General features: G+C 47.3%; 1 protein-coding gene, 1 long non-coding RNA gene and 3 other non-coding genes across 6 annotated transcripts in view; 1 reads left to right on the top strand and 4 right to left on the bottom strand.

Moving 5' to 3' along the window:
* The window catches only part of LOC119117707 (1-phosphatidylinositol 4,5-bisphosphate phosphodiesterase delta-3-A-like), a 124,020-nt gene extending 112,337 nt beyond the window's left edge, over window positions 1-11,683 (top strand). For both annotated transcript variants that reach the window (XM_037244154.1, XM_037244153.1), the window contains 2 exons: window positions 10,202-10,351; window positions 11,401-11,683. In XM_037244154.1, coding sequence (XP_037100049.1) covers window positions 10,202-10,351; window positions 11,401-11,525 — 275 coding nt within the window. In that variant the 3' untranslated portion in view covers window positions 11,526-11,683. The remainder of the gene's footprint in view (window positions 1-10,201; window positions 10,352-11,400) is intronic.
* On the bottom strand, window positions 1,215-6,042 carry LOC119117708. Its single transcript, XR_005096580.1, has 3 exons — window positions 5,800-6,042; window positions 1,488-1,576; window positions 1,215-1,389 (listed from the first exon to the last, which is right to left on the bottom strand). It is a non-coding gene; the product is annotated as an uncharacterized LOC119117708 (long non-coding RNA).
* An 8,525-nt stretch (window positions 11,684-20,208) lies between the features above and the next one.
* Window positions 20,209-20,290, bottom strand: trnas-aga. The gene has a single exon. It is a non-coding gene; the product is annotated as a tRNA-Ser (tRNA).
* Window positions 20,291-20,581: 291 nt separating this feature from the next.
* trnas-uga lies at window positions 20,582-20,663 on the bottom strand. Its single transcript has one exon. It is a non-coding gene; the product is annotated as a tRNA-Ser (tRNA).
* Window positions 20,664-20,826: 163 nt separating this feature from the next.
* trnas-uga lies at window positions 20,827-20,908 on the bottom strand. The gene has a single exon. It is a non-coding gene; the product is annotated as a tRNA-Ser (tRNA).
* Between the last annotated feature and the right edge of the window lie 2,786 nt (window positions 20,909-23,694).

Below are 23,694 nucleotides of genomic sequence, written 5' to 3'. Positions count from 1 at the left end.
GCTAACGAATGTTATGTGGTGCGAGGCCTTAGCCGATTCGTGACTCCAGCAGTGTAGTCTGTCCTGTTGCTCCTCAGCTGGTTGGCAGCCAGTTGGCTGACTCGTCCTTGATTAGATATCTCGAAGCGTGTTGAGTGCCGTTTTGCTGTGGAACACTGCAACTAGACTTTCTTGCTAAGAGACAAGCCTGAAGCAAAAGATGGCGCCCGCGATGGCAAGCCGTCTGCCTCGCTCCTTTGCTGTTAAGTCGTTTTCCCTGCTCCTGCTGCTTTCTGCCTTCCGATACATTTCTGCTCTGCTGACATATGATCGCCAAACCCTCCTCGACCTTAGGGCTTGGTTTGAATCCCCACTGCTACCTGATCGCCCATTTTTCAATCAGCAAACACCGGTGCTGGCGGACATTTCTGAACACCTGCGCCGACTGTCTACGGTCTCTCCCCGGAGGGATCGCGACCAAAAGACCCGTTCCGACGCCAGCTGTCATGCCCTCTCCCCCAGAGAAAGCGCTCTACAAGACGAGGGAGACGTGCCGGTGTGATTGTCCACCTCAAAGCTCACCTGAGTGTCTCCTCCTCGGCTGAGCTGCGCCGCGGATTTTCTCCTCATGTCCGGTTCGTATGCAGCCGTTGGATCCAGCCCATCTTTCCGGTACCAGCCCCGCTGATTACTCCGGTAAACGGGCCTGCTACCCTGGCGCAGCTTAAAACTGGAACATTACGGAGAAAGCTTGTTTACATCCAGCCTCCCGACGCCAGCACCATCTCGCCCGCCTGGTCCTCCGCTCTTCCGGTCGCATCACTGACACGTCATCAAAGCGCCGGCACCGCGGTAAGGAATCGCGCTGGAAACATCGCGAGACTTGGCCATACTGTCTGTCGAGGGAGGAGAGGTGTGGATCCCAGCCTGCTCTGTCCCATCCAGAGATCTACTGATCATTTCCAAATTAATACTGAACTTTTGAATGCTCAGTCCCTGTCAAATAAATCAAGCTTGGTCTATGATCACATTCTTGATAAAGATATTGACCTGATGCGCCTCACTGAGACCTGGCACCAACCTCAGGTTTTTTCATCATTAAATGAAGCCTGTCCCCCTGGTTACAGTTACCTGCAGAGAGCTCGATGCACTGGCCGAGGTGGTGGCCTGGCAGTGATCTACTGCGACACTCTCAAGCTGTCTCCTCTGCCTCTACCTGAAGTGTCCTCTTGAATATCTGGCCTTCAAATCAAAACCTCCGTCCAAGTTCAATGCTGTTCTTATTTACCGGCCGCCCAAACCACACCCATTGTTCATCCCTGAGTTTCATGACCTTCTCACCTCCCTCTGCTCTCTATCTTCCAATAATATAATACTGGGTGATATGAACATTCATATTGATAATCCATCCTCCCCCCCTGGCAGCTGATTTCCTTCATGTGTTGGACTGTCTCAACCTTACACAGCATGTTGATGCTCCCACACACGCCAGGGGGTGCACTTTAGACCTGGTCATCTCAGACTCTCCCTCCATCAATAAGCTGGCAGTATATGACCTGGGTGTCTCCAACCACAGTGTTATTTCCATGGACATTTCCTGCCCATCCCACACACCCCAGCCTAAACACGATATTCATTTTCAAGATTCAAGAGTTTTTTATTCGCCATGTTTGAGCGTGCCAAACAAGGAATTTGACTTCGGTAAAACACACCTCTGTTCAACATTTAGGTGACTAACAACACTCAAGACATGTGAAAAATGGCAAAAACAGTGTAGACAAATTCAAAAAAGGTGTGAAGAGCAGGATGTTATTGCACAGTAATGACTCTGAGACTCTAAGAGTGGTGTGAGTTCATCAGAGCAACAGCCTGGGGGAAGAAGCTGTCTCTGTGTCTGCTGGTTTTGGCGTACCGAGCTCTATAACGCTGTCCGGAGGGGAGTAGTTCAAACAGACTGCAACCTGGGTGAGAAGGGTCTGTAGAGATGTTCGTTGCACGTTTCCTGGTCCTGGACAGGTACAAGTCTTGGATAGATGGGAGGTTGATTCCAATGATCTTTTCTGCAGTCCTGATTGTCCGTTGCAGTCTGTGCTTGTCTTGTTTGGAGGCTGATCCAAACCAGACAGTGATGGAGGTGCAGAGGACAGACTGGATGATGGCAGTGTAGAAGGTCTTCAGAAGCTCTCGCGGCAGGTTGAACTTCTTGAGCTGTCTCAGGAAGTATAGCCTCTGCTGGGCCTTCTTCCGGACAGAGTCTATGTGGCCGGTCCATTTCAGGTCCCGAGAGATTGTGGTTCCCAGGAACTTGAGGTGTCTGTGGAGAGAATAGTATTACTGCGGATAGTGAGGGGTAAAAGTGGTGAAGGGTCTCACCTGAAGTCCACTGTCATCTCCACGGTCTTGAGCGGGTTCAGCTCCAGGTGGTTTTGGCTGCACCAGTGGACCAGCCGCTCCACCTCTTGTCTGTACGCAGTCTCATCACCGTCCTGGATCAGTCCGATGAGAGTGGTGTCGTCTGCATACTTCAGGAGCTTCACAGGAGAGTCACCTGAGGAGAAATCATTGGTGTAGAGAGAGAAGAGCAGTGGGGAGAGGACGCACCCCTGAGGGGCTCCAGTATTGGTGGTCCGGGTGTCAGATGTGATGCCCCCCAGCCTCACACGCTGTCTCCTGTTGGTCAGGAAGCTGGTGATCCACTGACAGGTGGAGGCAGGCACCGCAAGCTGGATGAGCTTCTGTTGGAGGATGTCAGGAGCAATGGTGTTGAACGCCGAGCTGAAGTCCACGAACAGGATCCTGGCGTACGTTCCTGGGGTGTCCAGGTGGTGCAGGATGTAGTGCAGTCCCATGTTGACCGCATCATCCACTGACCTGTTTGCCCGGTAGGCAAACTGGAGGGGGTCAAGCAGGGGGCCCGTGACATCCTTCAGGTGGTTCAGCACTAACCTCTCGAAAGATTTCATGACCACAGATGTCAGTGCGACAGGTCTGTAGTCATTCAAGCCTGTGATGGCGGGCTTCTTGGCCACTGGAACGATGGTGGAGCTCTTGAAGCACGAGGGCACCTCACACAGCTCCAGAGAACGGTTGAAGATCCGTGCAAAGGTGGGCGCCAGCTGCTCAGCGCAGACTTTCAAGCAGGAAGGTGACACGCCGTCTGGGCCCGGTGCCTTCCTGGTCTTTTGTGTCCGGAACATCTGGTGCACTTCCTCCTCGCGGATCTGGAGTGCGGGCGCGACCTCTGCAAGAGAGAGAGTGGGTGACAACGATGATAGAGGTGTGGACAGAGTAGTTGTGGGGAGAGGTGAGTATGTAGATTGTGCTGCAGGAAGTCCCGTTGTGTGGGAGGACCGATCAAACCTGCAGTAGAACCTGTTTAGCTGGTTAGCAAGCCTTGGGCTCTCCACAGGACGGGGGGTTCGTTTCTTGTACCCCGTGATGCTCTGCAGACCTTTCCACACTGTTGAGGGATCAGGATTGGCAGAGAGGTGTCTCTCCAGGCTCTCCCCGTAACACCTCCTGGCTTTCCTGACCTCTCGGTTCAGTGTGTTTCTGGTCTGCTTGAACAGGTCGCGGTCGCTGCTCCTGTAGGCCTCCTCCTTGACTTTGCGCAGGCTCCTGAGGTTCGGTGTAAACCAAGGTTTGTCGTTGTTGTACGTGCAGAAGGTCTTAGTCTGCACACACAGATCCTCACAAAAACTGATGTATGATGTGACAGTGTCAGTGAGTTCATGCAAGTCTGAAGTTGCAGCCTCGAAAACTCCCCAATCGGTGCAGTCAAAGCAGGCTTGGAGGTCCTGCCTTGACTCCACTGTCCACTTCCTCACAGTCCTCACCACAGGCTTAGAAGTTTTTAGTTTCTGCCTGTAGGCCGGGATCAGATGAACTAGACAGTGGTCCGAGAGTCCTAAAGCTGCACGAGCCGCAGAGTGGTATGCATCCTTGATCACGGTGTAGCAGTGGTCCAGAGTCTGTGCCCCTCTGGTGGGACACGTTATGTGCTGTCTGTATCTGGGGAGTTCCTGTGCGAGGTTCGCCCTGTTAAGATCACCCAGAACAATGATTAGTGAATCTGGTAGAAGTTTCTCCATGTCTGTTACCTGGTCAGCCAGCATCTCAGCTCAGTGGCCTAGTGGTAGAGTGTCCGCCCTGAGACTGGAAGGTTGTGGGTTCAAACCCCGGCCGGGTCATACCAAAGACTATAAAAATGGGACCCATTGCCTCCCTGCTTGGCACTCAGCATTAAGGGTTGGAATTGGGGGGTTAGATCACCAACTGATTCCCGAGCGCGGCACCGCTGCTGCTCACTGCTCCCCTCTCCCCCAGGGGATGGATTAAAATCACACGGGGATGGGTTAAATGCAGAGGACAAATTTCACCACACCCAGGTGTGTGTGTGACGATCATTGGGACTTTAATCTTTAATCTTTAATCTGCGTGGCTTCACTCGCACGTGCGTGTGGTGGAATGTAAACAGCCGCCATGACAATTGAGGAGAACTCCCGTGGTGAATAGAACGGCCGGCAGTTTATGAAAAGTGTTTCTAGGAGAGGGCTGCAAAACTCTTTCAACACCGTGACATCAGTACACCAACGTTCATTAATGTAGAAACAGAGACCACCTCCCTTCGATTTTCCGGAGAGCTCCGCGCTGCGATCTGCACGAGTTAGCCTATACCCCGCTAGCTCCACGGCGTGGTGGGGGGTTCATTCGCTGAGCCACGTTTCCACAAAGCACAGCGCGGCAGATCTGCTGAAGTCCGTGTTCCTTGAAGTGAGGAACAGCAGTTCGTCCATCTTGTTCGCCAGGGAGCGGACATTCGCCAGAGGAATTGACGGTAGGGCAGAACGGAACCCTCTCTGCCTCAGCCTTACGAGTGCTCCGGCTCGTTTTCCGCGCCGCCGTCGCTCTAGCTTGTATAGCACCGCCGCTCCGGCTAGAATCTCCGACAAACAGTCTGAATCAGAGAGAACAGGAGAGAAAATACCAGAAGAAGACTGTCCGATGTTTAACAGCGCTTCTCTGGTAAAAGTGATCCGCGATGGACAGCAGAGGACGCAGAAAACACACAAAATAAGACAAAGAAACAGAGAGCGACTCCCCGTGGCTGCCATCCGCGGCGCCATCATATCATTTTCGCAAACTTAAAAACATTAACCCTGCCATTTTGCACTCTGACCTCCAAATGCTGGCCTCGGGCAACCTTCCTTCAGCTACTGAATTGGTTGAACACTATAATCATTCCCTTCGCTGCCTCCTGGATGTACATGCCCCTCTCAAGACAAGGACTGTGTCTGTCTTCCGCACTGCCCCCTGGTTCACTGATGAACTGCGCAGGATGAATACTGCGGGCCGGGCCATCGAAAGGCGTGCTAATTCATCTGGCCTGGTGGTACACAATCTGGCCTACAAGGAACATCAGAAGGCCTATGCAGCAGCCCTTAAAGAAGCCTGGTCCATCTACTACTATCAATAACAGTCCTGGAAATTCAAAGCAGCTTTGTACCACCGTAAATCACCTCCTTAACCCCAAACACCAAATACATACAGAATCAACAGTAGAACAATGCAACAGGTTCCTTGTCTTTTTCAAAGACAAGATCACTTCCATCTGGTCTCAGCTCTCAGGCTCCCCAGTACCATCTCTGCAATCTGCCTGCCCTCAACCTCCACCTTTTAGCACCTTTGCTGCTGTCACTCAGTCCAAAGTTGAGAGTTTCATCAAAAACATGAAACCCTCCACCTCCCCCTTGGACCCCATTCCTACAACTCTCATCTAACCTGTCTGTCATAAGCCCTCTTATCACACAAATAATAAACCACTCACTAAACTCAGGCCATGTCCCACCATCACTCAAAACCGCCGTTATCAAGCCTCTCCTGAAAAAACCCAGCCTCGACCCAGAATGTCTCTCCAACTACCGGCCCATCTCTCTTCTTCCATTCCTGTCCAAAGTCCTTGAAAAAGCTGTTGCCATACAGCTGCAGGAACACCTTCAACAACACTCACTATTTGAAACATTCCAGTCTGGTTTCCGCACTGCCCATAGCACAGACAGCACTGCTGAGGGTAACCAATGACTTTCTCATCTCCGCCGATTCTGGATCCCCCTCCCTGCTCATCCTCCTTGATCTTTCAGCAGCCTTTGATACCGTCGACCACCATACCCTCCTTAACCGTCTCCACACCAACATTGGTCTCCATCTCTCCACACTGGATTGGTTCACCTCATACCTCGCTGACAGGACAGAGTACGTCAGCCTGGGCTCCTCCAAGTCAAATACAGCCCCTGTCACGTGTGGTGTCCCTTCAGGATCTGTCCTAGGACCCCTCCTTTTTATTCTGTACATGCTCCCCCTGGGTCAGGTCATCAGCCAACATGGCATCTCTTTTCACTGCTATGCCGATGACACCCAGTTATACCTCCGGACTGACCCCAATCCACGCTCCACTCCGGTCCCCTCATCATCACCCACACAGGCCCTATCCAACTGCCTGGAGGAGATTACGGCGTGGACGAGTTACAACTTCCTTCAACTGAACAGTTCCAAAACCGAAGCCATACAAATTGGCACCCCTCACCAGATCCAGTCATCACCCATAACCACCATTTCCTTCTCTGGTCAAGATATCCCCCTCCCCACCTCTGTTACCAACCTCGGGGTGAAGTTCATCCCACAACTTACCTTTACCAACCACATCAAACATCTGTACAAAACCTGATTTTTCCACAACAAAAACATTTCTAAACTCCGCCCCTTCCTCACCTTCTCCGATGCAGAAAAGCTCGCCCACGCCCTAATGTCCTCCAGGCTGAACTACTGTAACAGCCTGCTCATTGGTATCCTCAACAAACACCTCCAGAAACTCCAATTCATTCAGAACTGTGCCACCTGAACTCTGATGAAAACCCGCAAACATGACCTTATCACTCCTATTCTTCAGCACCTACACTGGCTTCCCATAACATCAAGAATTCATTACAAGATTGCCTTGATTACCCACCTCTGCATCTACAGCAACACCCCTCAATACCTCAAAGACTTCCTTACCCCTCACTCATCCACCCGTAACCTCCGGTCACAAAGCTCCAACCTCCTCCATCAGGCCCGTACACGACTCCCCACCATGGGAGACCGAGCTTTCTGCGCCGCTGCCCCCCACATCTGAAACTCTCTCCCTGCGCACCTACGTCAACCCCAGTCTGTGGACACTTTTAAAAATGGTCTTAAAACTTTTCTGTTTAGAAAGGCTTTCACCGGCTCCTCATTGGTGTCTTTTATTGCCTCTGTGCTTTTATGCTTTTATTCTGGTTTCTTGTGTTTTTATTTCTAGTCTTGTTTCTGTAGCACTTTGAGATTCTTTGATGAAAAGCGCTTTACAAGTAAAATGTATTATTATTATTATTATTATTATTATTATTATTATTATTATTAAGTTTCACATAATACTAATATTGAGTAAATATGGGATAACTTATATGCAACTACTTCAACAGATATGTCTTTTCTGTAACACTTAAAGACAAACAGTCTCGATCAACAACAATCCATAGATAAAAGCTACAGAATTGATTAAAAGAGAAAGAAGTTCCTTTGAACTAAACAGTACTTTTTTAGGTGTGAGGGAGCTCTGCTTGTAGCTAGTGAGATAAGAAAGGAAGGGAGTTAAAGGAATTCTTTGGAGCTAGCTTCGTTGAACTAAGGGACTCCAACTCGTAAATTATGAGGCCCTTGGTCAGGCCAACCATCTAATTATTCCAACAACAATATACTGTATATTTATATTCTAAAATGCAAGATGAATAGCATAAAAAGCCTATTAAGAGTGTTGAATTTCCTCAATGAGGAATGCGCCAGTCGCACAGCGCAGCATAAACTAATACCAATTGTCTATGCTCAAATTACTCAATGAGTGTTCGTTTTGCTTCTGATTAAGAAAGCTATCAACCAACACAATGAAAAACATACTCACACAAGGTGGTTTGTATTTCAGCCGATCTGTATTGATTCTCTGTGTTCAGGAAAGTTTACAGCGCTGGACCGCTTTTTCTACCCTACAGAAGCTTGTGCTCGCGTATGAGCAGTCAAAAAGCCGGTGCTCAACTCCTGCAGTCCACACACTCATATAATAGCCTGCCAATGTCACAACTCTAAAAGTATGTCGGTTGAGGTCTCATCAGCATCCATGGGCATCTGTTACTCAGGCGACGGCCTTTCTGTCTGGGCTGCCCATCCTTGGGTGTCTCAGTCATGAAGGTGATTACCTTTGCTGGTACCATGGAGTTGTTCTCCCTTCTCGTCAGATTTTCTTGCAAACATGTAATTTACGTGGCCTACATATTCTTGGGCTATATTTAATTTCCAAAATAGTTATGCTGATTGTAAACAGACTGTTTCGTGATAATATTATCAAATGTTCAAAATACTTTCAGACCTCATCATCTTATTTGGCAAATCAAAATGCTTTATTGGCAGCTCACCGTCTGTCATACTGACTTTCTAAAACGTGCAAGCTGTTAATGTTGTCAGAGTATATGTATATGTATATGTACACTAAAACATGCATAATAATGGTAAAATATATATAATTAAACAAACTTTAAACCAATGGATATGTATAAAGAGCAGTTTAGCAGTTTAACCCTGGTCCTTTACCATTTTCTTTTTTGGTCCGTCTTCTTGAGAACATATTTGTGAGCTTTGCACACTTGGCAGTGTTGTGGGTATTGTGAGTGATTTCATTTCCATTACTAATTTAAAGGCGTTTGAAAATGGTGCTATTGTGCGACCACAGAGACGGCGATCGGTAAGGGCTGTTTTATCTTTATGACTGCTTATGCTAATAGAATCGGACGTCCCTTCGTGATTGCTACCCCGATTAGTAATATAGTATTTTTAATAATTATATTGTATGAATTTTCACCCAGAACAATGATGTTATTCCCCAAATGCAAACATGTGTGGCTTAGAACGGATTTCCCCACTGCAATTTCCTGATACACTTGGATGCATGATTCTGATTTTATTACACTACACAAGACCTTCTTAATAACGCGCTTTTGGCGTTGACGCAATTTCCAAATTCTGGACCCCAAAGTCCGTGTCAAATATAGGTTCCACTGTACTTGGCATTGTTGTGGGTATTGTGACAGCTTGTGACTGAAAGTGAAGAAGCGTTCTGGGAGAGGAATGCGGGAGCGAGAGTGACAGTGACAAACAGACAGTATGACACAGTAGAGTTGACCGGCAACAACCTTGCGTTGCTTTAAATCGCTTGAGAGAGACACAAGTACATATTCTGCACGATTGAGGATGCTGCCTTGTAGCAGCGGTCGCCATGAAGGAACTGCTTCAATCCTGTGTATTAGAGACTCAAATATCATTTTCTAAATTTGCCATCCCCCATTATTATTATTGATATTTTTACGATGTTTACAAAATCTTGCAGCCTTTCTGTTGTGGAGCGTATGCCAGCAGCATTTGCACATAGACGATTGCATCAGTGAAGCATGTCAGTGCGTTTGCAGTTTTTTGTGTGGCAGGGTTCCTGCCACCCTCCACAAAGTTTTTTCTTGCCAGTAAAAGCGATACAGACGCGTCAGGCCAGGACAACAATACCATTCAAATGTAAGTCAATGTTTCAGAAGAGTTAGGAAAACATTTTACGAAGGTTAAAGAGCAGTGTAGTCTTGGTTTAACGTTCAATTTGGTCTGAGCATCGTATTTTGGAGGATTACACACACGAGACAAAGGAGTGTGAACGGACATGGAAACACCTATCTTTAGGAGACTTTCATGTTAGTCTGCTAAAACGGTTCGTTCGTCAGACTGAGAGTTTAGTCGGCACTTGACCCGGAGAGGGACGATTACACGGATAGATGAAAAACCCACTTCCATCTGTCCTCAGTCCATCATTTTTCTTCCTCGTTCCCTGCAAAAGGGCCGGACAATTCTTTCCATGGGACGGAAGATCCACCTCTGATGGAGTTGTCCCTGGTGAGAGCCAACAAGCAGGTGTATGGGGCTTGTTTGTCACCTTTTTGTTATGATTATCTGATGGACGAGATGATAGGAGCCCTCAACCTCCTCTTGGAGGGGTGGGTTTTAACAGTTGTTTGCCTTTTAACAGGTGTTTGGCAAAGTCCCCACTAGAAGCAAACGTGTAAGGTAAATGTGTGTAAATTTTAGTTCATCTTTAGTTCCTTTTTCTTTGTTTCAGGTTTTAACCCACAGTGGGACTGCACTTTCAATTTTACCGTCCATGCTCCTGACCTGGCACTTGTTCGCTTTGTGGTTGAAGATCATGATTATACTTCAAGCAACGACTTTCTTGGACAATACACCCTGCCGTTGACAAGTCTCCGCACAGGTACGGAATGTGTGAAAGAGCAGTTTTGAATCATGATTGCCTAGATTGAGGGGGCAGTGAAAAATTCTTGATGAGTATTGTAAGTAAGTATATTTGTGAAGACACCAGACTTCGCACTCATTCAAGACTTTGCTGACAGAACAAAATCCAGGCCTTCAGTGGTGTGACTGCTCTGAGCCCTGTATCCATGGTATGCATGGTATTATCATGCAAGATTCATCTTTCCAGCGACCTTGACTTGTTTGGTTACTTTGCTCAGTGAGGTCAACCGTTATCTGGGCTGAGGATGGGCAGTAATGTAATTTCCTAAAAGGAGTGTTTAGCATTCCAGATATTTATACCCAAGAACAACAGCAACATAGACAGAAAATATCCCTTGCAGATCAGGTATGTCATTGATCTGACACAAACACATAGCACAGCCTAAAACAGCCTCTCAGGTGCTGATTCAGCAGTTAATTTGCATTTTCTTTTAAACATGAAGGGACGTGTCTGACAAAATTTGAGACAGAACGCCAATGGTAGGAGACATAGTAAGCCATCAATGTCAAACCAGAAAGGCGTTCTCTAAACAGATAATTTTAATATCATCATCTCTTGTGAGGAAGGTCCGGTGGTGTACTGGTTAGCACGTCCACCTCACAGTTAGGAGGGTGTGGGTTTGATTCCACCTCCCTTTGTGGAGTTTGCATGTTCTCCCCGTGCCCACGTGGATTTTCTCCGGGCACTCCGGTTTCCTCCCACATCCCAAAAACATGCTTGGTAGGCTGATTCAGCACTCCAAATTGTCCCTCGGTGTGAGTGCGAATGATTGTGTGTCTCTGTGTGGCCTGTGATTGGCTGGCAACTGCCCGATCACTGCTGGGATAGGCTCCAGCACGTCCGCGACCCCCTTGGGGACACGCGGATGGATGGATGCTGATTCACAATTATACCAGGCAGAGGTTTTAAGGGGCTCGTTGCAAAGGGTTCATTGTAGCATTAGTTTTAAAATAAAGAAAGAATGAGTTTCTTCTTGTATACTAACATGCAATACTTGACTTTTACAGGTTATCGCCATATCCGACTGCTCAAGCAAGATGGTTCCTGCCTCTCACCCTCCTCGCTCTTCATCCACGCCAATATCGTTGCCTGTCAGAGTAATCATTTAAATCACCACCCTGGGCGTCTGTAGCAAACAACATTTAATTCAATTACTACCTTGTTAAAACATTACAACAACCATGCCATTGCTTTTAGAGTGGCACAGTAATTGGCCACAGTACTGTATTTTCTGGACTATTAAGTCGGTTTGGAGGATAAGTCACACCAGCCATAAACTGCATACTAAAGAAGAAAAAAATATATTAGTTGCACCAGAGTATAAGTCGCAATTTTTGGGTAAATATATTTGACAGAATCCAATACCAAGAACAGACAGGAATAGGCAACAACAGGCTGAACGGTATGGTATGCTAACGTTACATAAACACATAAACGAGGAACTGAGAATGTGCCTGATGTAACATATTAAGAGTTATTCAAATAACTAACATAATGTCACTTATAAACAACTCCGCTGACTCCGGAAGTAGATTCGCTGATGTCAGACTCATCTCAGTTGCAGTTCCAATTATTCCTAGAGCGCCATCATGTGGTTTAGTGTGAAAATAACATGTGAAGTGAAAACAAGTGAGTAAGTAATGTGTTAATGATCAAGTAATAATGTGTTAAGAATTACACATATAAGTCGCTCTTGAGTATAAGTCGCACCCAAACTATGAAAAAAACTGCGACTTATAGTCCGGAATATACGGTATATAGTATATGGCGAGGTACAATATATTGCAATCTTGATTTAACAGACAAAAGGGGCGTTGACCATTAGAGCTGATTGTCCATAAACTTGAAATACATTTTCTTTGTGGGCTAAGCCATCAAATACAGTACAAATACTGTATTTGTATTTCATCAATCAGCTCTAATAGTTTTGTGGCCTAAAAATGTCCAGTACAAGACAAAATTCATATAAACTAGAGCTGCGAGAAGCTATGAAGGTCTATCGCAGTCCTGGCAATATTGGGTTTCTGGCACAATGGAATATTGGCACATTGGATTTTTTTTTGGGGGGGGGGGGGCTGAAGTAAATCGGAAGCTACTTTGGTAATAAATGACGTCAATAAAAGGCCACAAGTGGGTCAAAATCTCAAAAGGCCAAATTCCGGTTGAGTTTAGAGTAGATTAAATAGTAAATCAGATTCATTATTACTTTGATAAACCATGACAAATCATGACAAAAATTTAAGTGATTGACCAACTTCCTGTTGAGTTTAGAGTAGAGCTCCACAGACTTTTTGTAGGTCTTGGGCTGGTACATACAGGTAGTCTTCAATTTTTTTGGTAGCTCTTCGTTCAACAGTGGCTGTTCCGTTCAAAATTTGTAGAGGTTGCAACTAATCAACTTTTTTAAAAGGTGCAATAAACTAAAAAAATAATGATTAATTTACCTAGTGTGATGTTTTCCAAGTTTCATATTTTTTCATTAATGTTAAGAAAATCAAAATCGGTTTTATTTAAGCAAAAAGCATGTAGTTAGAGTGTTGGACAAAATTAAAGACTTTGCTTGGATTTTTTTTTTTAATCATGACCATTTTAAGATTGAACAACCACAGTTTCAAGACAAACTGATGAAACCTCTCGGAGGAGTTTCTTAATGTTACCTAAATAAAAGGCCAAGAATTGTGCCAATTTGAAAAAATAAAAATTATGAAATTGCTGTTAGTTTTCCCAAATGGATCCAAAAGACATATTTGTAGGTTGGCTGTTACACACATCACCAAATATTCATTGATCTTGGTGAAACATATGACCAGGAGAGCTTTATTAAAATATTTTAGGGGGTGCCACTAAGCCATTTTTTCAAAGTTGCACCATACACTAATATTATATCCCCCCCTGATGTTTGTACAAAGTTTCATGAGTTTTTATGCATGTCTATAGCCTCAAATTAGTGTTGGTTTCTTAGAGAACGCTTCATTGTCAGGGCAACAGTGTTCCGCGATATCTTGTGAACTTTGTGTTTTATGCATTTTGAAGGCCCTAAATGCTAAGTTTGGTTGACCTGCTAGCAGAAAAGATATCAAATAATAAAACAAAAATTAGGCAGGTCGGTGGAGCACTGGTTAGCACGTCCGCCTCACAGTTCGGAGGGTGCGGGTTTGATTCCACCTCCAGCCCTCCCTGTGTGGAATTTGCCTGCGTGGGTTTCCTCCGGGAACTCCGGTTTCCTCCCACATCCCAAAACATGCATGGTCGGCTGATTGAGCACTCCAAATTGCCCGGAGATGTGAGTGCGGATCGTTATTCGTCTCTGTGTGCCAACTGCCGGATGATTGCTGGGATAGGCTCCAGTACGCCCGTGACCCCGGTGGGGACAAGCGGTGCTGAAGATGGCTGGTAAACCAAAATTAAGTCTAACGTTCTTTGTGAAATTCTTTTTAAGGGCTTGGGATTTGCGTCTGAATTCCCATCTTTCCCATAACTTACTCTGGGTTCAGAGATGTCAGTATAATTGAAAATTTTCAACCATCATTTCTTTGTAGAAGTGCTCAAAAAATGTTGTACGGTTGAAAGTCTAAAGCCGAGTATTTATCAACCATGACACTGACTATCCAAACTGGACTCTCCGGATGTCAAAATATGAATAATTAAAATACTATTATTTTACCCGTGTTCTTGGTTATGTTTTTTGTATCACTACAAAGAATGGTCAATAGCTACACTGATGATGTTGAAAAATCACGAGACAGAGTGAAAAAAAAACTTATCTTTGAGGCACATAAGTTGTTGTACGACTGTGGGTCCCAGCGCATGTGGGGATCAAGGGGAATGAGGAGGTGGATATCTTAGCCAAACAAGCCTTGGAAGCGCCAGGGGTGGAAGACGGGTCTGCTTAAGTAAAGCTGAAGGGAAGTCCATTATAAGAAAACACGTACTAAAGAGGTGGCAAGACTATTGGGAAGCCCAAGGTACTGGACGACATTTGTTCACAATACAGAAACAGGTGGGGGTGAGATGGAGTTTCGGGAGGAACCGGAGGAAGGAGGCAGTAATAACACGACTGAGGATTGGGTATAAATGAGAGGTTGCATAAAATAGGAAAACATCTTGATGGGAAATGTGTACATTGTGGGGAAAGTGAGACGGTTCAGCATGTACATGGTCAGGTGACGCTTTCTCGCCTTTTACGGACAGTATAAAACCTTCTAACCTGGAGAATGGTTGTTGTTGTTTCATCTGCTGCCGTGCCTCGTGTACTGGCCGCCATTAAACAACCCAAGGTCTCGCATGTAAAGAACCAACTGTTACTCCACATCTTTGTTTTCCTTGCTCAACAACAGACATCTCAAACAACGCACAACACTATCTCTCTGTCTCTCTGTCTCTCTTTCTCTCTCTCTCTCTCTCTCTCTCTCTCTCTCTCTCTCATTATTGAAGTGGGTGAAACAGCAACGTGTACATATTTTGTTAAGTTAGACAAACTCATATTTTTTTATGTTCATATGTGTGCAAATCTTCTCATTATTTTATATAAACATAACTGCTCAATCAGAACACGAATACAGCACACAGAATTGTGTAACCTTCCAATAGACATAGCCACACTTACACCCACACCCACACACCATCATCATCATCACCATCATCATCATCATCATCATCATCATCATCGGCGGTCACTCGTACTCGAGTATGACTGCCCTCCGTCTTGGTCCTTGTGGGTCTTCAGATGAGCGTGGAGGCCGATCCTGGACCCGATTGTTCTTATACAGTGTGGGCAGGTGAAAGTAGTGGTGGTGGGTTTGGGTTGGGCCTGTTTGGTGGATGCTCTCTCCTTTGTGAGTCTGCGCTTGTCTTCTGCAGTATGGTGGAGGTCGTCGTTATAAAGTGCAGCACCCTCACGGACAAGGTTTCGCCATGCCAACCTATTTTTTGCCATATCTTCCCAAGTTATAAGGTCTATGTGGAACCTTTTGATGTTTGTTTTGATGTTGTCCTTATACCTCATCTTCTGGCCTCCTTGGCCACGTTTTCCTTCAACAAGCTGGGATTAGAGAATTTATTTTGGAAGGTGGAGATCAGGCATGCGGACAACATGACCAGTCCATCTGAGCTGGTATTGAGTGATGGTGGCGGTGATGATGGGAATATCAGCCTCCTTCAGGACGCTGGTCTTAATGCGTCGATCCTGAGGATTTTTCGGAGGCATCTCCGATGGTATATCTCCAGTGCTTTTAAGTGCCTGCTGTATGTGGTCCAAGCCTCTGACCCATACAGAAGAGTGGGCAGCATGACAGCTTTGTAGACTGGGATTTTGGTCCTAGCCAGAAGGTCGCGGTTCTCAAAGACTCTCTTCCTTAGCCTTGAGAAAGCCCCACTGGCACAGCTGAGGCGGTGGTCTATCTCTTCATCAATGTTGGCTTTTGATGATAGGAGGCTGCCCAGATATGGGAAGTGGTCCACATTTTCCAGTCTGGTGTTGTCGATGGAGATGTTTGAGTACTGTTTGGTGGTGACTGATAGAGAATTTGGGTCTATTTTATGTTGATGGCAAGACCAAGCTGTTTGTATGCTCTCGTGAAGGCAACCAGTGTGCACTTCTGAAAGGGCGACAAGAGCGTTGTCATCCGCATACTGCAGCTCCATGATGGATATGGTGGTGGTTCAAACTTTGGCCCTGAATTAGTTGATGTTAAAAAGTTGCCTGTCAGTTCTGTACATAATTTGGACTCCATGGGGAAGATGTTTGCCCGTGAGATGGAGGATAGCAGTAATGAAGGTGGAGAACAGCGTTGGAGCAATAAGACATCCCTGTTTCACTCCTGTGTCAACCCCGAAGGGTTCTGTTTCATCTCCACTGCCACTGAGGACTGTAGCTGACATATTGTCATGTAGCAGTCTCAGTACCCGGATGTACTTCTCTGGGCAGCCAATCTTTGCCAGAACCAGCCAGAGTGCTTGACGGTTCACCGAGTCGATGGCTTTGGTGAGGTATATGAAGGCCATGTATAGTGGTAAATTTTGTTCCCTGCATTTTTCTTGAAGTTGACGGGCAATGAAAATCATGTCTGCGGTGCCTCTGTTTTGGCGGAAACCACTTTGAGACTCGGGAAGGATGTTTTCTGCCAGGGGTGTGAGTCTGTCGGCCAAAACCCGAGCTATGGCTTTGCCTGTGGTGGACAGAAGAGAAATGCCGCGGTAGTTCCCGCAGTCTGCCTTGTCTCCCTTCTTAAAGATGGGGACAACTAGGGCATTCCTAAGGTGTGCAGGGATTTTCTCTTGTTCGCATATTTTGAGAAGCAGGGCATGGATGTGTCTGAGGAGATCGGGTCCGCCTTCCTTCAGGACTTCTGCTGGGATGCCATCAGGGCCGGCTGCCTTGTTGTTCTTCATCTTCCTAATTGCATCCTGCACCTCTTCCGGGCTGGGTGGTTCTTCCATCTTCTCAATTATGGGCTGTTGAGGGACTTTTTCAAGGGCCTCCATCTCCGGAATGGTGTCCCTGTTCAGATGATCCTCGAAATGCTCTTTCCACCTGTTTGTTATTGCTCCCTTTTCTTTCAGCAGCGTGAGACCATCCTTGGAGCGAAGGGGGGTTAGGGAACGGTAGCTGGGGCCGGATATCACTCTTGTGGCTTTGAAGAATCCTCTGGTGTCTCCAGAGTCAGCAAGCTGCTGGATCTCCAGAGCCTTCCTCGTCCACCAAAGGTTCTTCAGCTTCCTAACCGTTGATTGGACAGCCGCCTTTGCCTTGGCATGGGCTGCTCTTTTAACCTTGCAATTGATGTTATTTTGCCAGGTGATAAAGGTTTGCCACTTGATGTCTATGAGCTGTTGGATTTCAATGTCATTTTCATCATACCAGCCCTGATGTTTCCGCTTTTTCTGACCAAAGATGCTTTTGCTGGAGTCCATGAAGGTAGAGGAAAGCCTGTCCCAGTGCTCTTCAGAATCATTTGGATACTGCTTGGGCAGGTCCGCACTGAGAGCCACCTGGACCTGTTGTTGGTAGGTGGTATCACCCAGCCGCTCGATGTTATGCTTTGGCTCTGTCTTTTCTGCATCCTTCTTTTCTGCATTAAGCGGATAGACATGATGGAGCGAATGAGGCGGTGGTCAGTCCAACAATCGTCTGCACTGGTCATTGCTCTGGTGTTAAGCACGTCACAACGGTCTTTGGTGCTGTCAAGTGGCATGGTGGTACAAGATGGTGTAAAATTAGGTATTGAATTTGGCCCAGGCACATTGGCTATCCCAAAACATGTAGTAGTTCCAAAATGTCACCAGGAGATGGTGTTAAAGCTTGACATAGGGGTGACCTGATGAAAACTAACACATCTAATAAATTAAATTGTTAGCAATTGGGAGGACACGACCTGTTCAAACACGTAGCAACGCACAATTTTGGAATATGAGTTTGCCATGCCATAATTTTAAGATGTAACAGCTTGAGCAATATCAATATATGTGTTTAAGTTGGAGGAACCCATTATTGTGTTAAGTACTATTATGTGTTGAGATTGATCCTTATTAGACAAGATATTTGTTATTAATGTTGCAATGTTTTGTCCAACCTGTATTTAACATTGGTGTTCCATCCATACCTGAATGTATTAAGTTGAGAGGAGACATCAAGGGCTAATAGTGAAAGAACGAGCAAAACAGGAAACAGCTGCATCCGGTGGCTGACTGCAGTCATGCGCAGTGGTTACTGCTTGAAGCAAGGTTGCCAAGACAACCAGTGGTGCAGGGATTCTGACCTTTCACCTACATATTCCGATGAGGTAATGCCAGAAGCCTATAAATATGATGCCCGGACACAGAGCAGGCACGCTTCTTCCTAGTCAGGGCGATGGCCGTGACGCTGCCCGGAGTAAAAGAACGCCGATGGATTTTTCATTCTTTTTGAGATTGAACCAAAATCTACTCAAATGAATTTCCAGAGTCTTTGAATTGGACTTTGTCAAATTTTAAGTTTCGAGGAAGGCAGAGGAGACAGCCGCTCCGGGCAGAAAGGGGAAGACGCCAATTTTACTTTTTTGGCTATGCTCCAGACCTTTCCTCTTTTTTAAACAGAATTCGGATTTTGGAACAAAGGAGAGCCGATCACTCGACTTGTTCAACCAAATAGGATTTTAGACCCTTAGTCTCCTCTTTTGTTCTGAGTGGGTGAGTCTTGATTTTTGTTTTTTCGACTTGTAATTCTTTTTCTTGCTTATTCATTAAATCTCTTCTTAATCCTTAATTCCGTTATCGATTATTTCGTATTAACTATGTTCAGCATGGTTTTATAGGCAGTAATTACAACTTTAAAAGTGTGTTGGTGATGACCAGGTTGTGTTCTGAGCACTTTGTCAGCAGTAGTGTGCCATTTGAGTTGATGTTTCCAACCCCTTCCTTTCCCAACGTGCCTCTCCATAGATGATGGTTTCGTCCCACTTTGGCATTGAAGTCTCCAAGTAAGATTATCTTGTCCTCCTTGGGGACTTTGGATAGGATGGCGTCAAGGTCAGCATAGAAGGTCTCCTTTACTTCATCCTGTGCATCAAGCGTTGGAGCATATGCACTCATAACGGTCTCCATTTGACTGCTTGCAAGCATCAGGCGCATGGTCATTAGGTGTTCATTGATACCCACAGGGAGTCCATAGATGTGGTTGATGAGGCTGTTCTTTATGGCAAAGCCCACGCCATGGATACGTGGCTCATTTGCAGGCTTTCCCTTCCAAAAGAAAGTGTATCCGCTTTTCTCCTCCTTCAGCTGCCCGTCATCAGCCAGTCGGATTTCGGAGAGCGCTGCGATGTCAATCTGGAACCTCCTTAGCTCTCTTGAGATAATGGCGGTTCGCCTTTCAGGTCGATCACTGGCTTTGTTGTCCATGAGGGTCCTCACATTCCAGGTTCCAAAGTAGAATCGTAATTTATGTTTCTGACCGCGTGGTGGTGATCCCTCTGGATGCGGTAGTCCAGACAGGAGTTTCGAGGCAGGCTATTTTTAGGTTATCTTTTCTAACCCCCTCCCCTATTGGGGTGAGCAGAGTGGATCCTAAACAGGGCTGCTCAGTCATGGGTGCAGCTGCCGAAAAGCTCTTTCCAAGAGCTTAGCGACTGAATCTATCACCCACCGCCTGTGTGCCAGGTTGTGGCTAGGAGCTCCCAGACTACACTGTTCTGCTCCCGTCACCACTTCCTGGTCGCCACAGGACTTTTTCTATCCGGGATGTCAAGTAGGATGGGTTCCCTTTCGGGAGGACGCCTGCGCGTGATGTCTTTTAACGTGGGGAGACTAATGCGCCTGCAGCCACCACACGGCCCCTTGGCAGAGAGGGGCCTGGTTCCAATGGCATGGAGAACCACGACGACTGGAGGCCATCCTCTGTTGCAGCCTTCATCCACCTTCAGTGCCGTTGTGACATCGTCATCATCCGCCACATCCGCCGTTGAGGTCTTTTTGGATCGCGCTTTGTCTGGTACCTCCCCCTCGACCTTACCGCCATGAGTGACCCTACCAGGAGCCTCAGCTCCGGACGGCATTGCTCTCAGGTTCATTGGAACACACAAGGTTCTCCACCACGTCAAGGTGGCGATCCAGGAGAACACACCCATACCCACACACACATACACACGCACACGCACACACACACACACACACACACCGACACACACACTTTGTACCTGACCACAGCTGCTGGCAGTCTGCTCTATTTCTCTCCACACTCGCAGCAGTTTGTCGGAAGCTAAAGAATGTAAAGGATTTCTTATTTATGTTTGTCATCAGATGAACAATGGTATGTTTTTATCGGCGCTGTGTAAAATACAAATTGTCGGCAGGATTTGAAGCTGCGAAGGGAGATCCCAATGGATTTCTAGTCCATCGCCTTAACCACTCAGCCACAACAACTTTGTAAGCATTTTTGGGCAAGGTCCTCACATTGTCAAAATGCATATGGCGAGGCTGGCAACGAGATTCTAATACAAAATCTGTCTTGTTGTCGGCAGGTTTAGAACCTGCGAAGGGAGAACCCCAATGGGTTTCTAGTCCATTGCTTTAACCACTCGGCTACAATAACACAGTAAATACTTTTGGGCAAGGTCCTCACATTGTCGAAATGTATATGGCATGGATCGAGCAACAAAACGAGATTTTAATACAAAATTTATATCATTGTTAGCAGGATTCGAAATTTTGGATCGTTGTCGGCAGGACTCGAACCTGCGAGGGGAGGACCCAATAGATTTCAAGACCATCGCCTTAACCACTCGGCGACAACAACACACACTGGGGAGGACCTCACATTGTCAAAATGCATATTGCGAGGATCTAGCAAGATTCTAATTCAACTTGGCCACAATAACACACACTGTGATACACACCGTCCAAATGCATGTGGTGAGCATCTCATATTACACCATGAGATTCGAAACAAAAAATTGGATCGTTGTCGGCAGGACCCGAACCTGCAAGGGCAGGCCCCGATGGATTTCAAGTCCATCGCCTTAACCACTCGGCCACAACAACAAACACTGGGGAGGTCCTCACATTGTCAAAATGGAGGGTCCAGGTGCGACTCATCAGGCTCGTTAAAGGAGAGCTCTTAAGGAGCATGCTGTCAACTGCTCATCGCCTGAGTGTGATCTTCTCCACGGTTGTGCCTCTAGCTCCTCGCTCATAGTTCTCGCCTTGCTCTTCGACGCCAAGTTCTTCAGATCCTCTGGTTCGCAGCCACGTTGAATTCTCTGACCAAGTCTTGTGCATCCTGCTTGTAGATTACCTCCACCAATCACCGCCAAGATCCACCCCGTTCTGGCTGAACTCCTCACGCTCCGCCACTGCTGCCCCGCTCCGTGCTCCTGGCTCCGATCATCCCGCTCTACCTGCACCGCAGCTCCTCCAATAAACACTCCTCGCTCATTCTGGACGTCTGAGTTGGTTTTTCTGCATGTGCGTCAAATCAATCGCTAAAACGATGACAGAACACTCAGGCCAATCAGACCCAGCAGAGCCACTCAGACGCGCCCTCGCAGAACAGCAATACCAACTCCAATCCCACGAGTCCACTCCCCAAGCCCTCCTGGAGCAGCAGCAGCGAACCAACGATCAGCTGGAACAAATGACCAGATTGCTTCAAAACACCCAGGTCAGAGAAACCCCCTTGCCGCCAGCTGGCGCCTCGAGCTCCTCAGTATCGCCGCCGAGTCTGCACTTTGACGAGGTTTGTTCCGCTCATCCCGAGAAGTTCTCCGGAGAAGGTGGTAAATGCGGAGGTTTCCGCTAGTTTTTAATCGGTCTCCCCAGTCTTTTTCCCACGACGGAGCTAAGATCTCGTTTATTTTGGGACTCCTCACGGGCAAGGCGCCGAGATGGGCAGAAGCCCGATTTTCTGACTGCAGGCATTTTGGCTGTTCTTACGATGAGTTTTTAAAGGAATTTAAGCAGACCTTTTCGACCGAGACCGATCAGACTGGTGTGTCTCGCCGGTTGTGGGGGCTTAGGCAAGGGAACAGCACCGTTTCAGATTTCTCTATTGAGTTTTGTACGTTAGCAGCTGCGTCCGGGTGGGGCCCTGTAGCCTTGAAAACGTTTTTTTTTCAAGCCTTAAATGAGTCCTTAAAGGACGAACTGGCAGTCCTGGAAGAACCAGGGACTTTGGACGACCTGATTTCCCTGGCCATTAGGTTGGACAATCGAATTAGGGAGAGACGGAAAAGCTCCCGGTGGGAGCGGACGGAGGAGAGATCACAGTTTTTTTTAACCAGGCCTAGTCCGCCCAGGCGATCGCCAGTCCTCTCCAGAACCCGAGGCCATGCAGATTGGCCGGGCCCGACTCTTCCCGGAGGAGCTGCAGCGGCGCCGCGAGTCCCGACAGTGTCTGTACTGCGGCTTCCCGGATCATTCCGTTGCCTACTGTCCAGTTCGGCCAAAAGAGCAGGTCCGACGGTCTTGAGGGGAGGACCGCCGGACCAGCCGACAAGCAAGTGTTAAGTCTCCTCGCTTCTCCCTACCCGCCATGATGTCTGTGCACAACCATCACTACAAGTTATCCGCGCTGGTCGACTCAGGGTGCGAGAGAAACTTGATCGACTAGGAATTCGTCTCCCGAGCCAAAGTCGAGACGGAGCCTCTCCCTACGCCTCTCGTTGTCTCTGCCCTGGATGGGAGAGGGTTCTCTAGCATAACCCAACGCACCAAACCCGTGGAGCTAATCATCTCTGGCAACCATCGTGAAATAATTTCCTTTTATGTCTTCCCCGCAAGACAGTCAGCCCTTGTTCTTGGTTTCCCCTGGCTCCAGAGACACAACCCTCAGATCAACTGGTCAGAATGCCATATCGAGTCCTGGTCCACGTCGTGCTTGTCCTCTTGTCTTCAGTCTGCCGTGCCATCTCGCCCGCCCCTCGTAGCACCCGAGGAACCTGGACCGATCGATCTTTCACAAGTGCCCAGTGAATACCATGACCTAAGACAGGTTATTAACAAGAGCAAGGCTTCGTCTTTACCACCACATCGCCCCTATGATTGCGCCATAGAGCTTCTTCCCGGAGCTCCGCTACCGTCCGTAGACTCTACAATATCCCACGCACCGAGAGACAAGCTATGGAGACTTACATCAACGAATCACTGGCCGCTGGCATCATTCGCCCGTCCTCCTCACCCCTGGGGGCAGGTATCTTCTTTGTGGGCAAGAAGGATAAGACTCTCCGCCCTTGCATTGACTACCGTGGCCTCAACCTCATCACCGTCAAAAACAGGTATCCTCTTCCCCTCCTCTCATCAGCATTTGAACCAGTCCAGGAGTCCACCATCTTCACCAAGCTCGACCTCCGTAATGCATATCATCTGGTCAGGATCCGCCAGGGAGATGAGTGGAAGACCGATTTCAAGACCCCGCTAGGCCACTTCGAGTACCTTGTCATGCCTTTTGGACTTTGCAACGCACCCGCAGTCTTCCAGGCCTTAGTCAACGATGTCCTTCGGGACTTCCTCAACATATTCTTCTTTGTCTACCTTGATGACATCCTCATCTATTCACGGAACCTCTCCGAACATTGCCATCATGTCCGCCTGGTGCTGCAGCGTCTCCTGGAAAATCGCTTATTTGTCAAGGCTGAGAAGTGCGAGTTCCACAAACATTCCGTCACATTCTTGGGATTCATTCTCGAGGGAGGTCAAGTTCGGCCTGACCCCGACAAGATCAAGGCCGTCCTGGATTGGCCTGTTCCTGAGAACCGCAACCAAGTCAAACACTTCCTCGGGTTTGCCAAATTTTACCGCCGATTCGTCCGCAACTACAGTCAGACAGCCGC

Source organism: Syngnathus acus, chromosome 24 (genome assembly GCF_901709675.1).
Source record: "Syngnathus acus chromosome 24, fSynAcu1.2, whole genome shotgun sequence".
Taxonomy (NCBI): Eukaryota; Metazoa; Chordata; class Actinopteri; order Syngnathiformes; family Syngnathidae; genus Syngnathus; species Syngnathus acus.
Note: the sequence above shows the minus strand (reverse complement) of the source record. Positions and strands in the feature narration are given on the sequence as shown.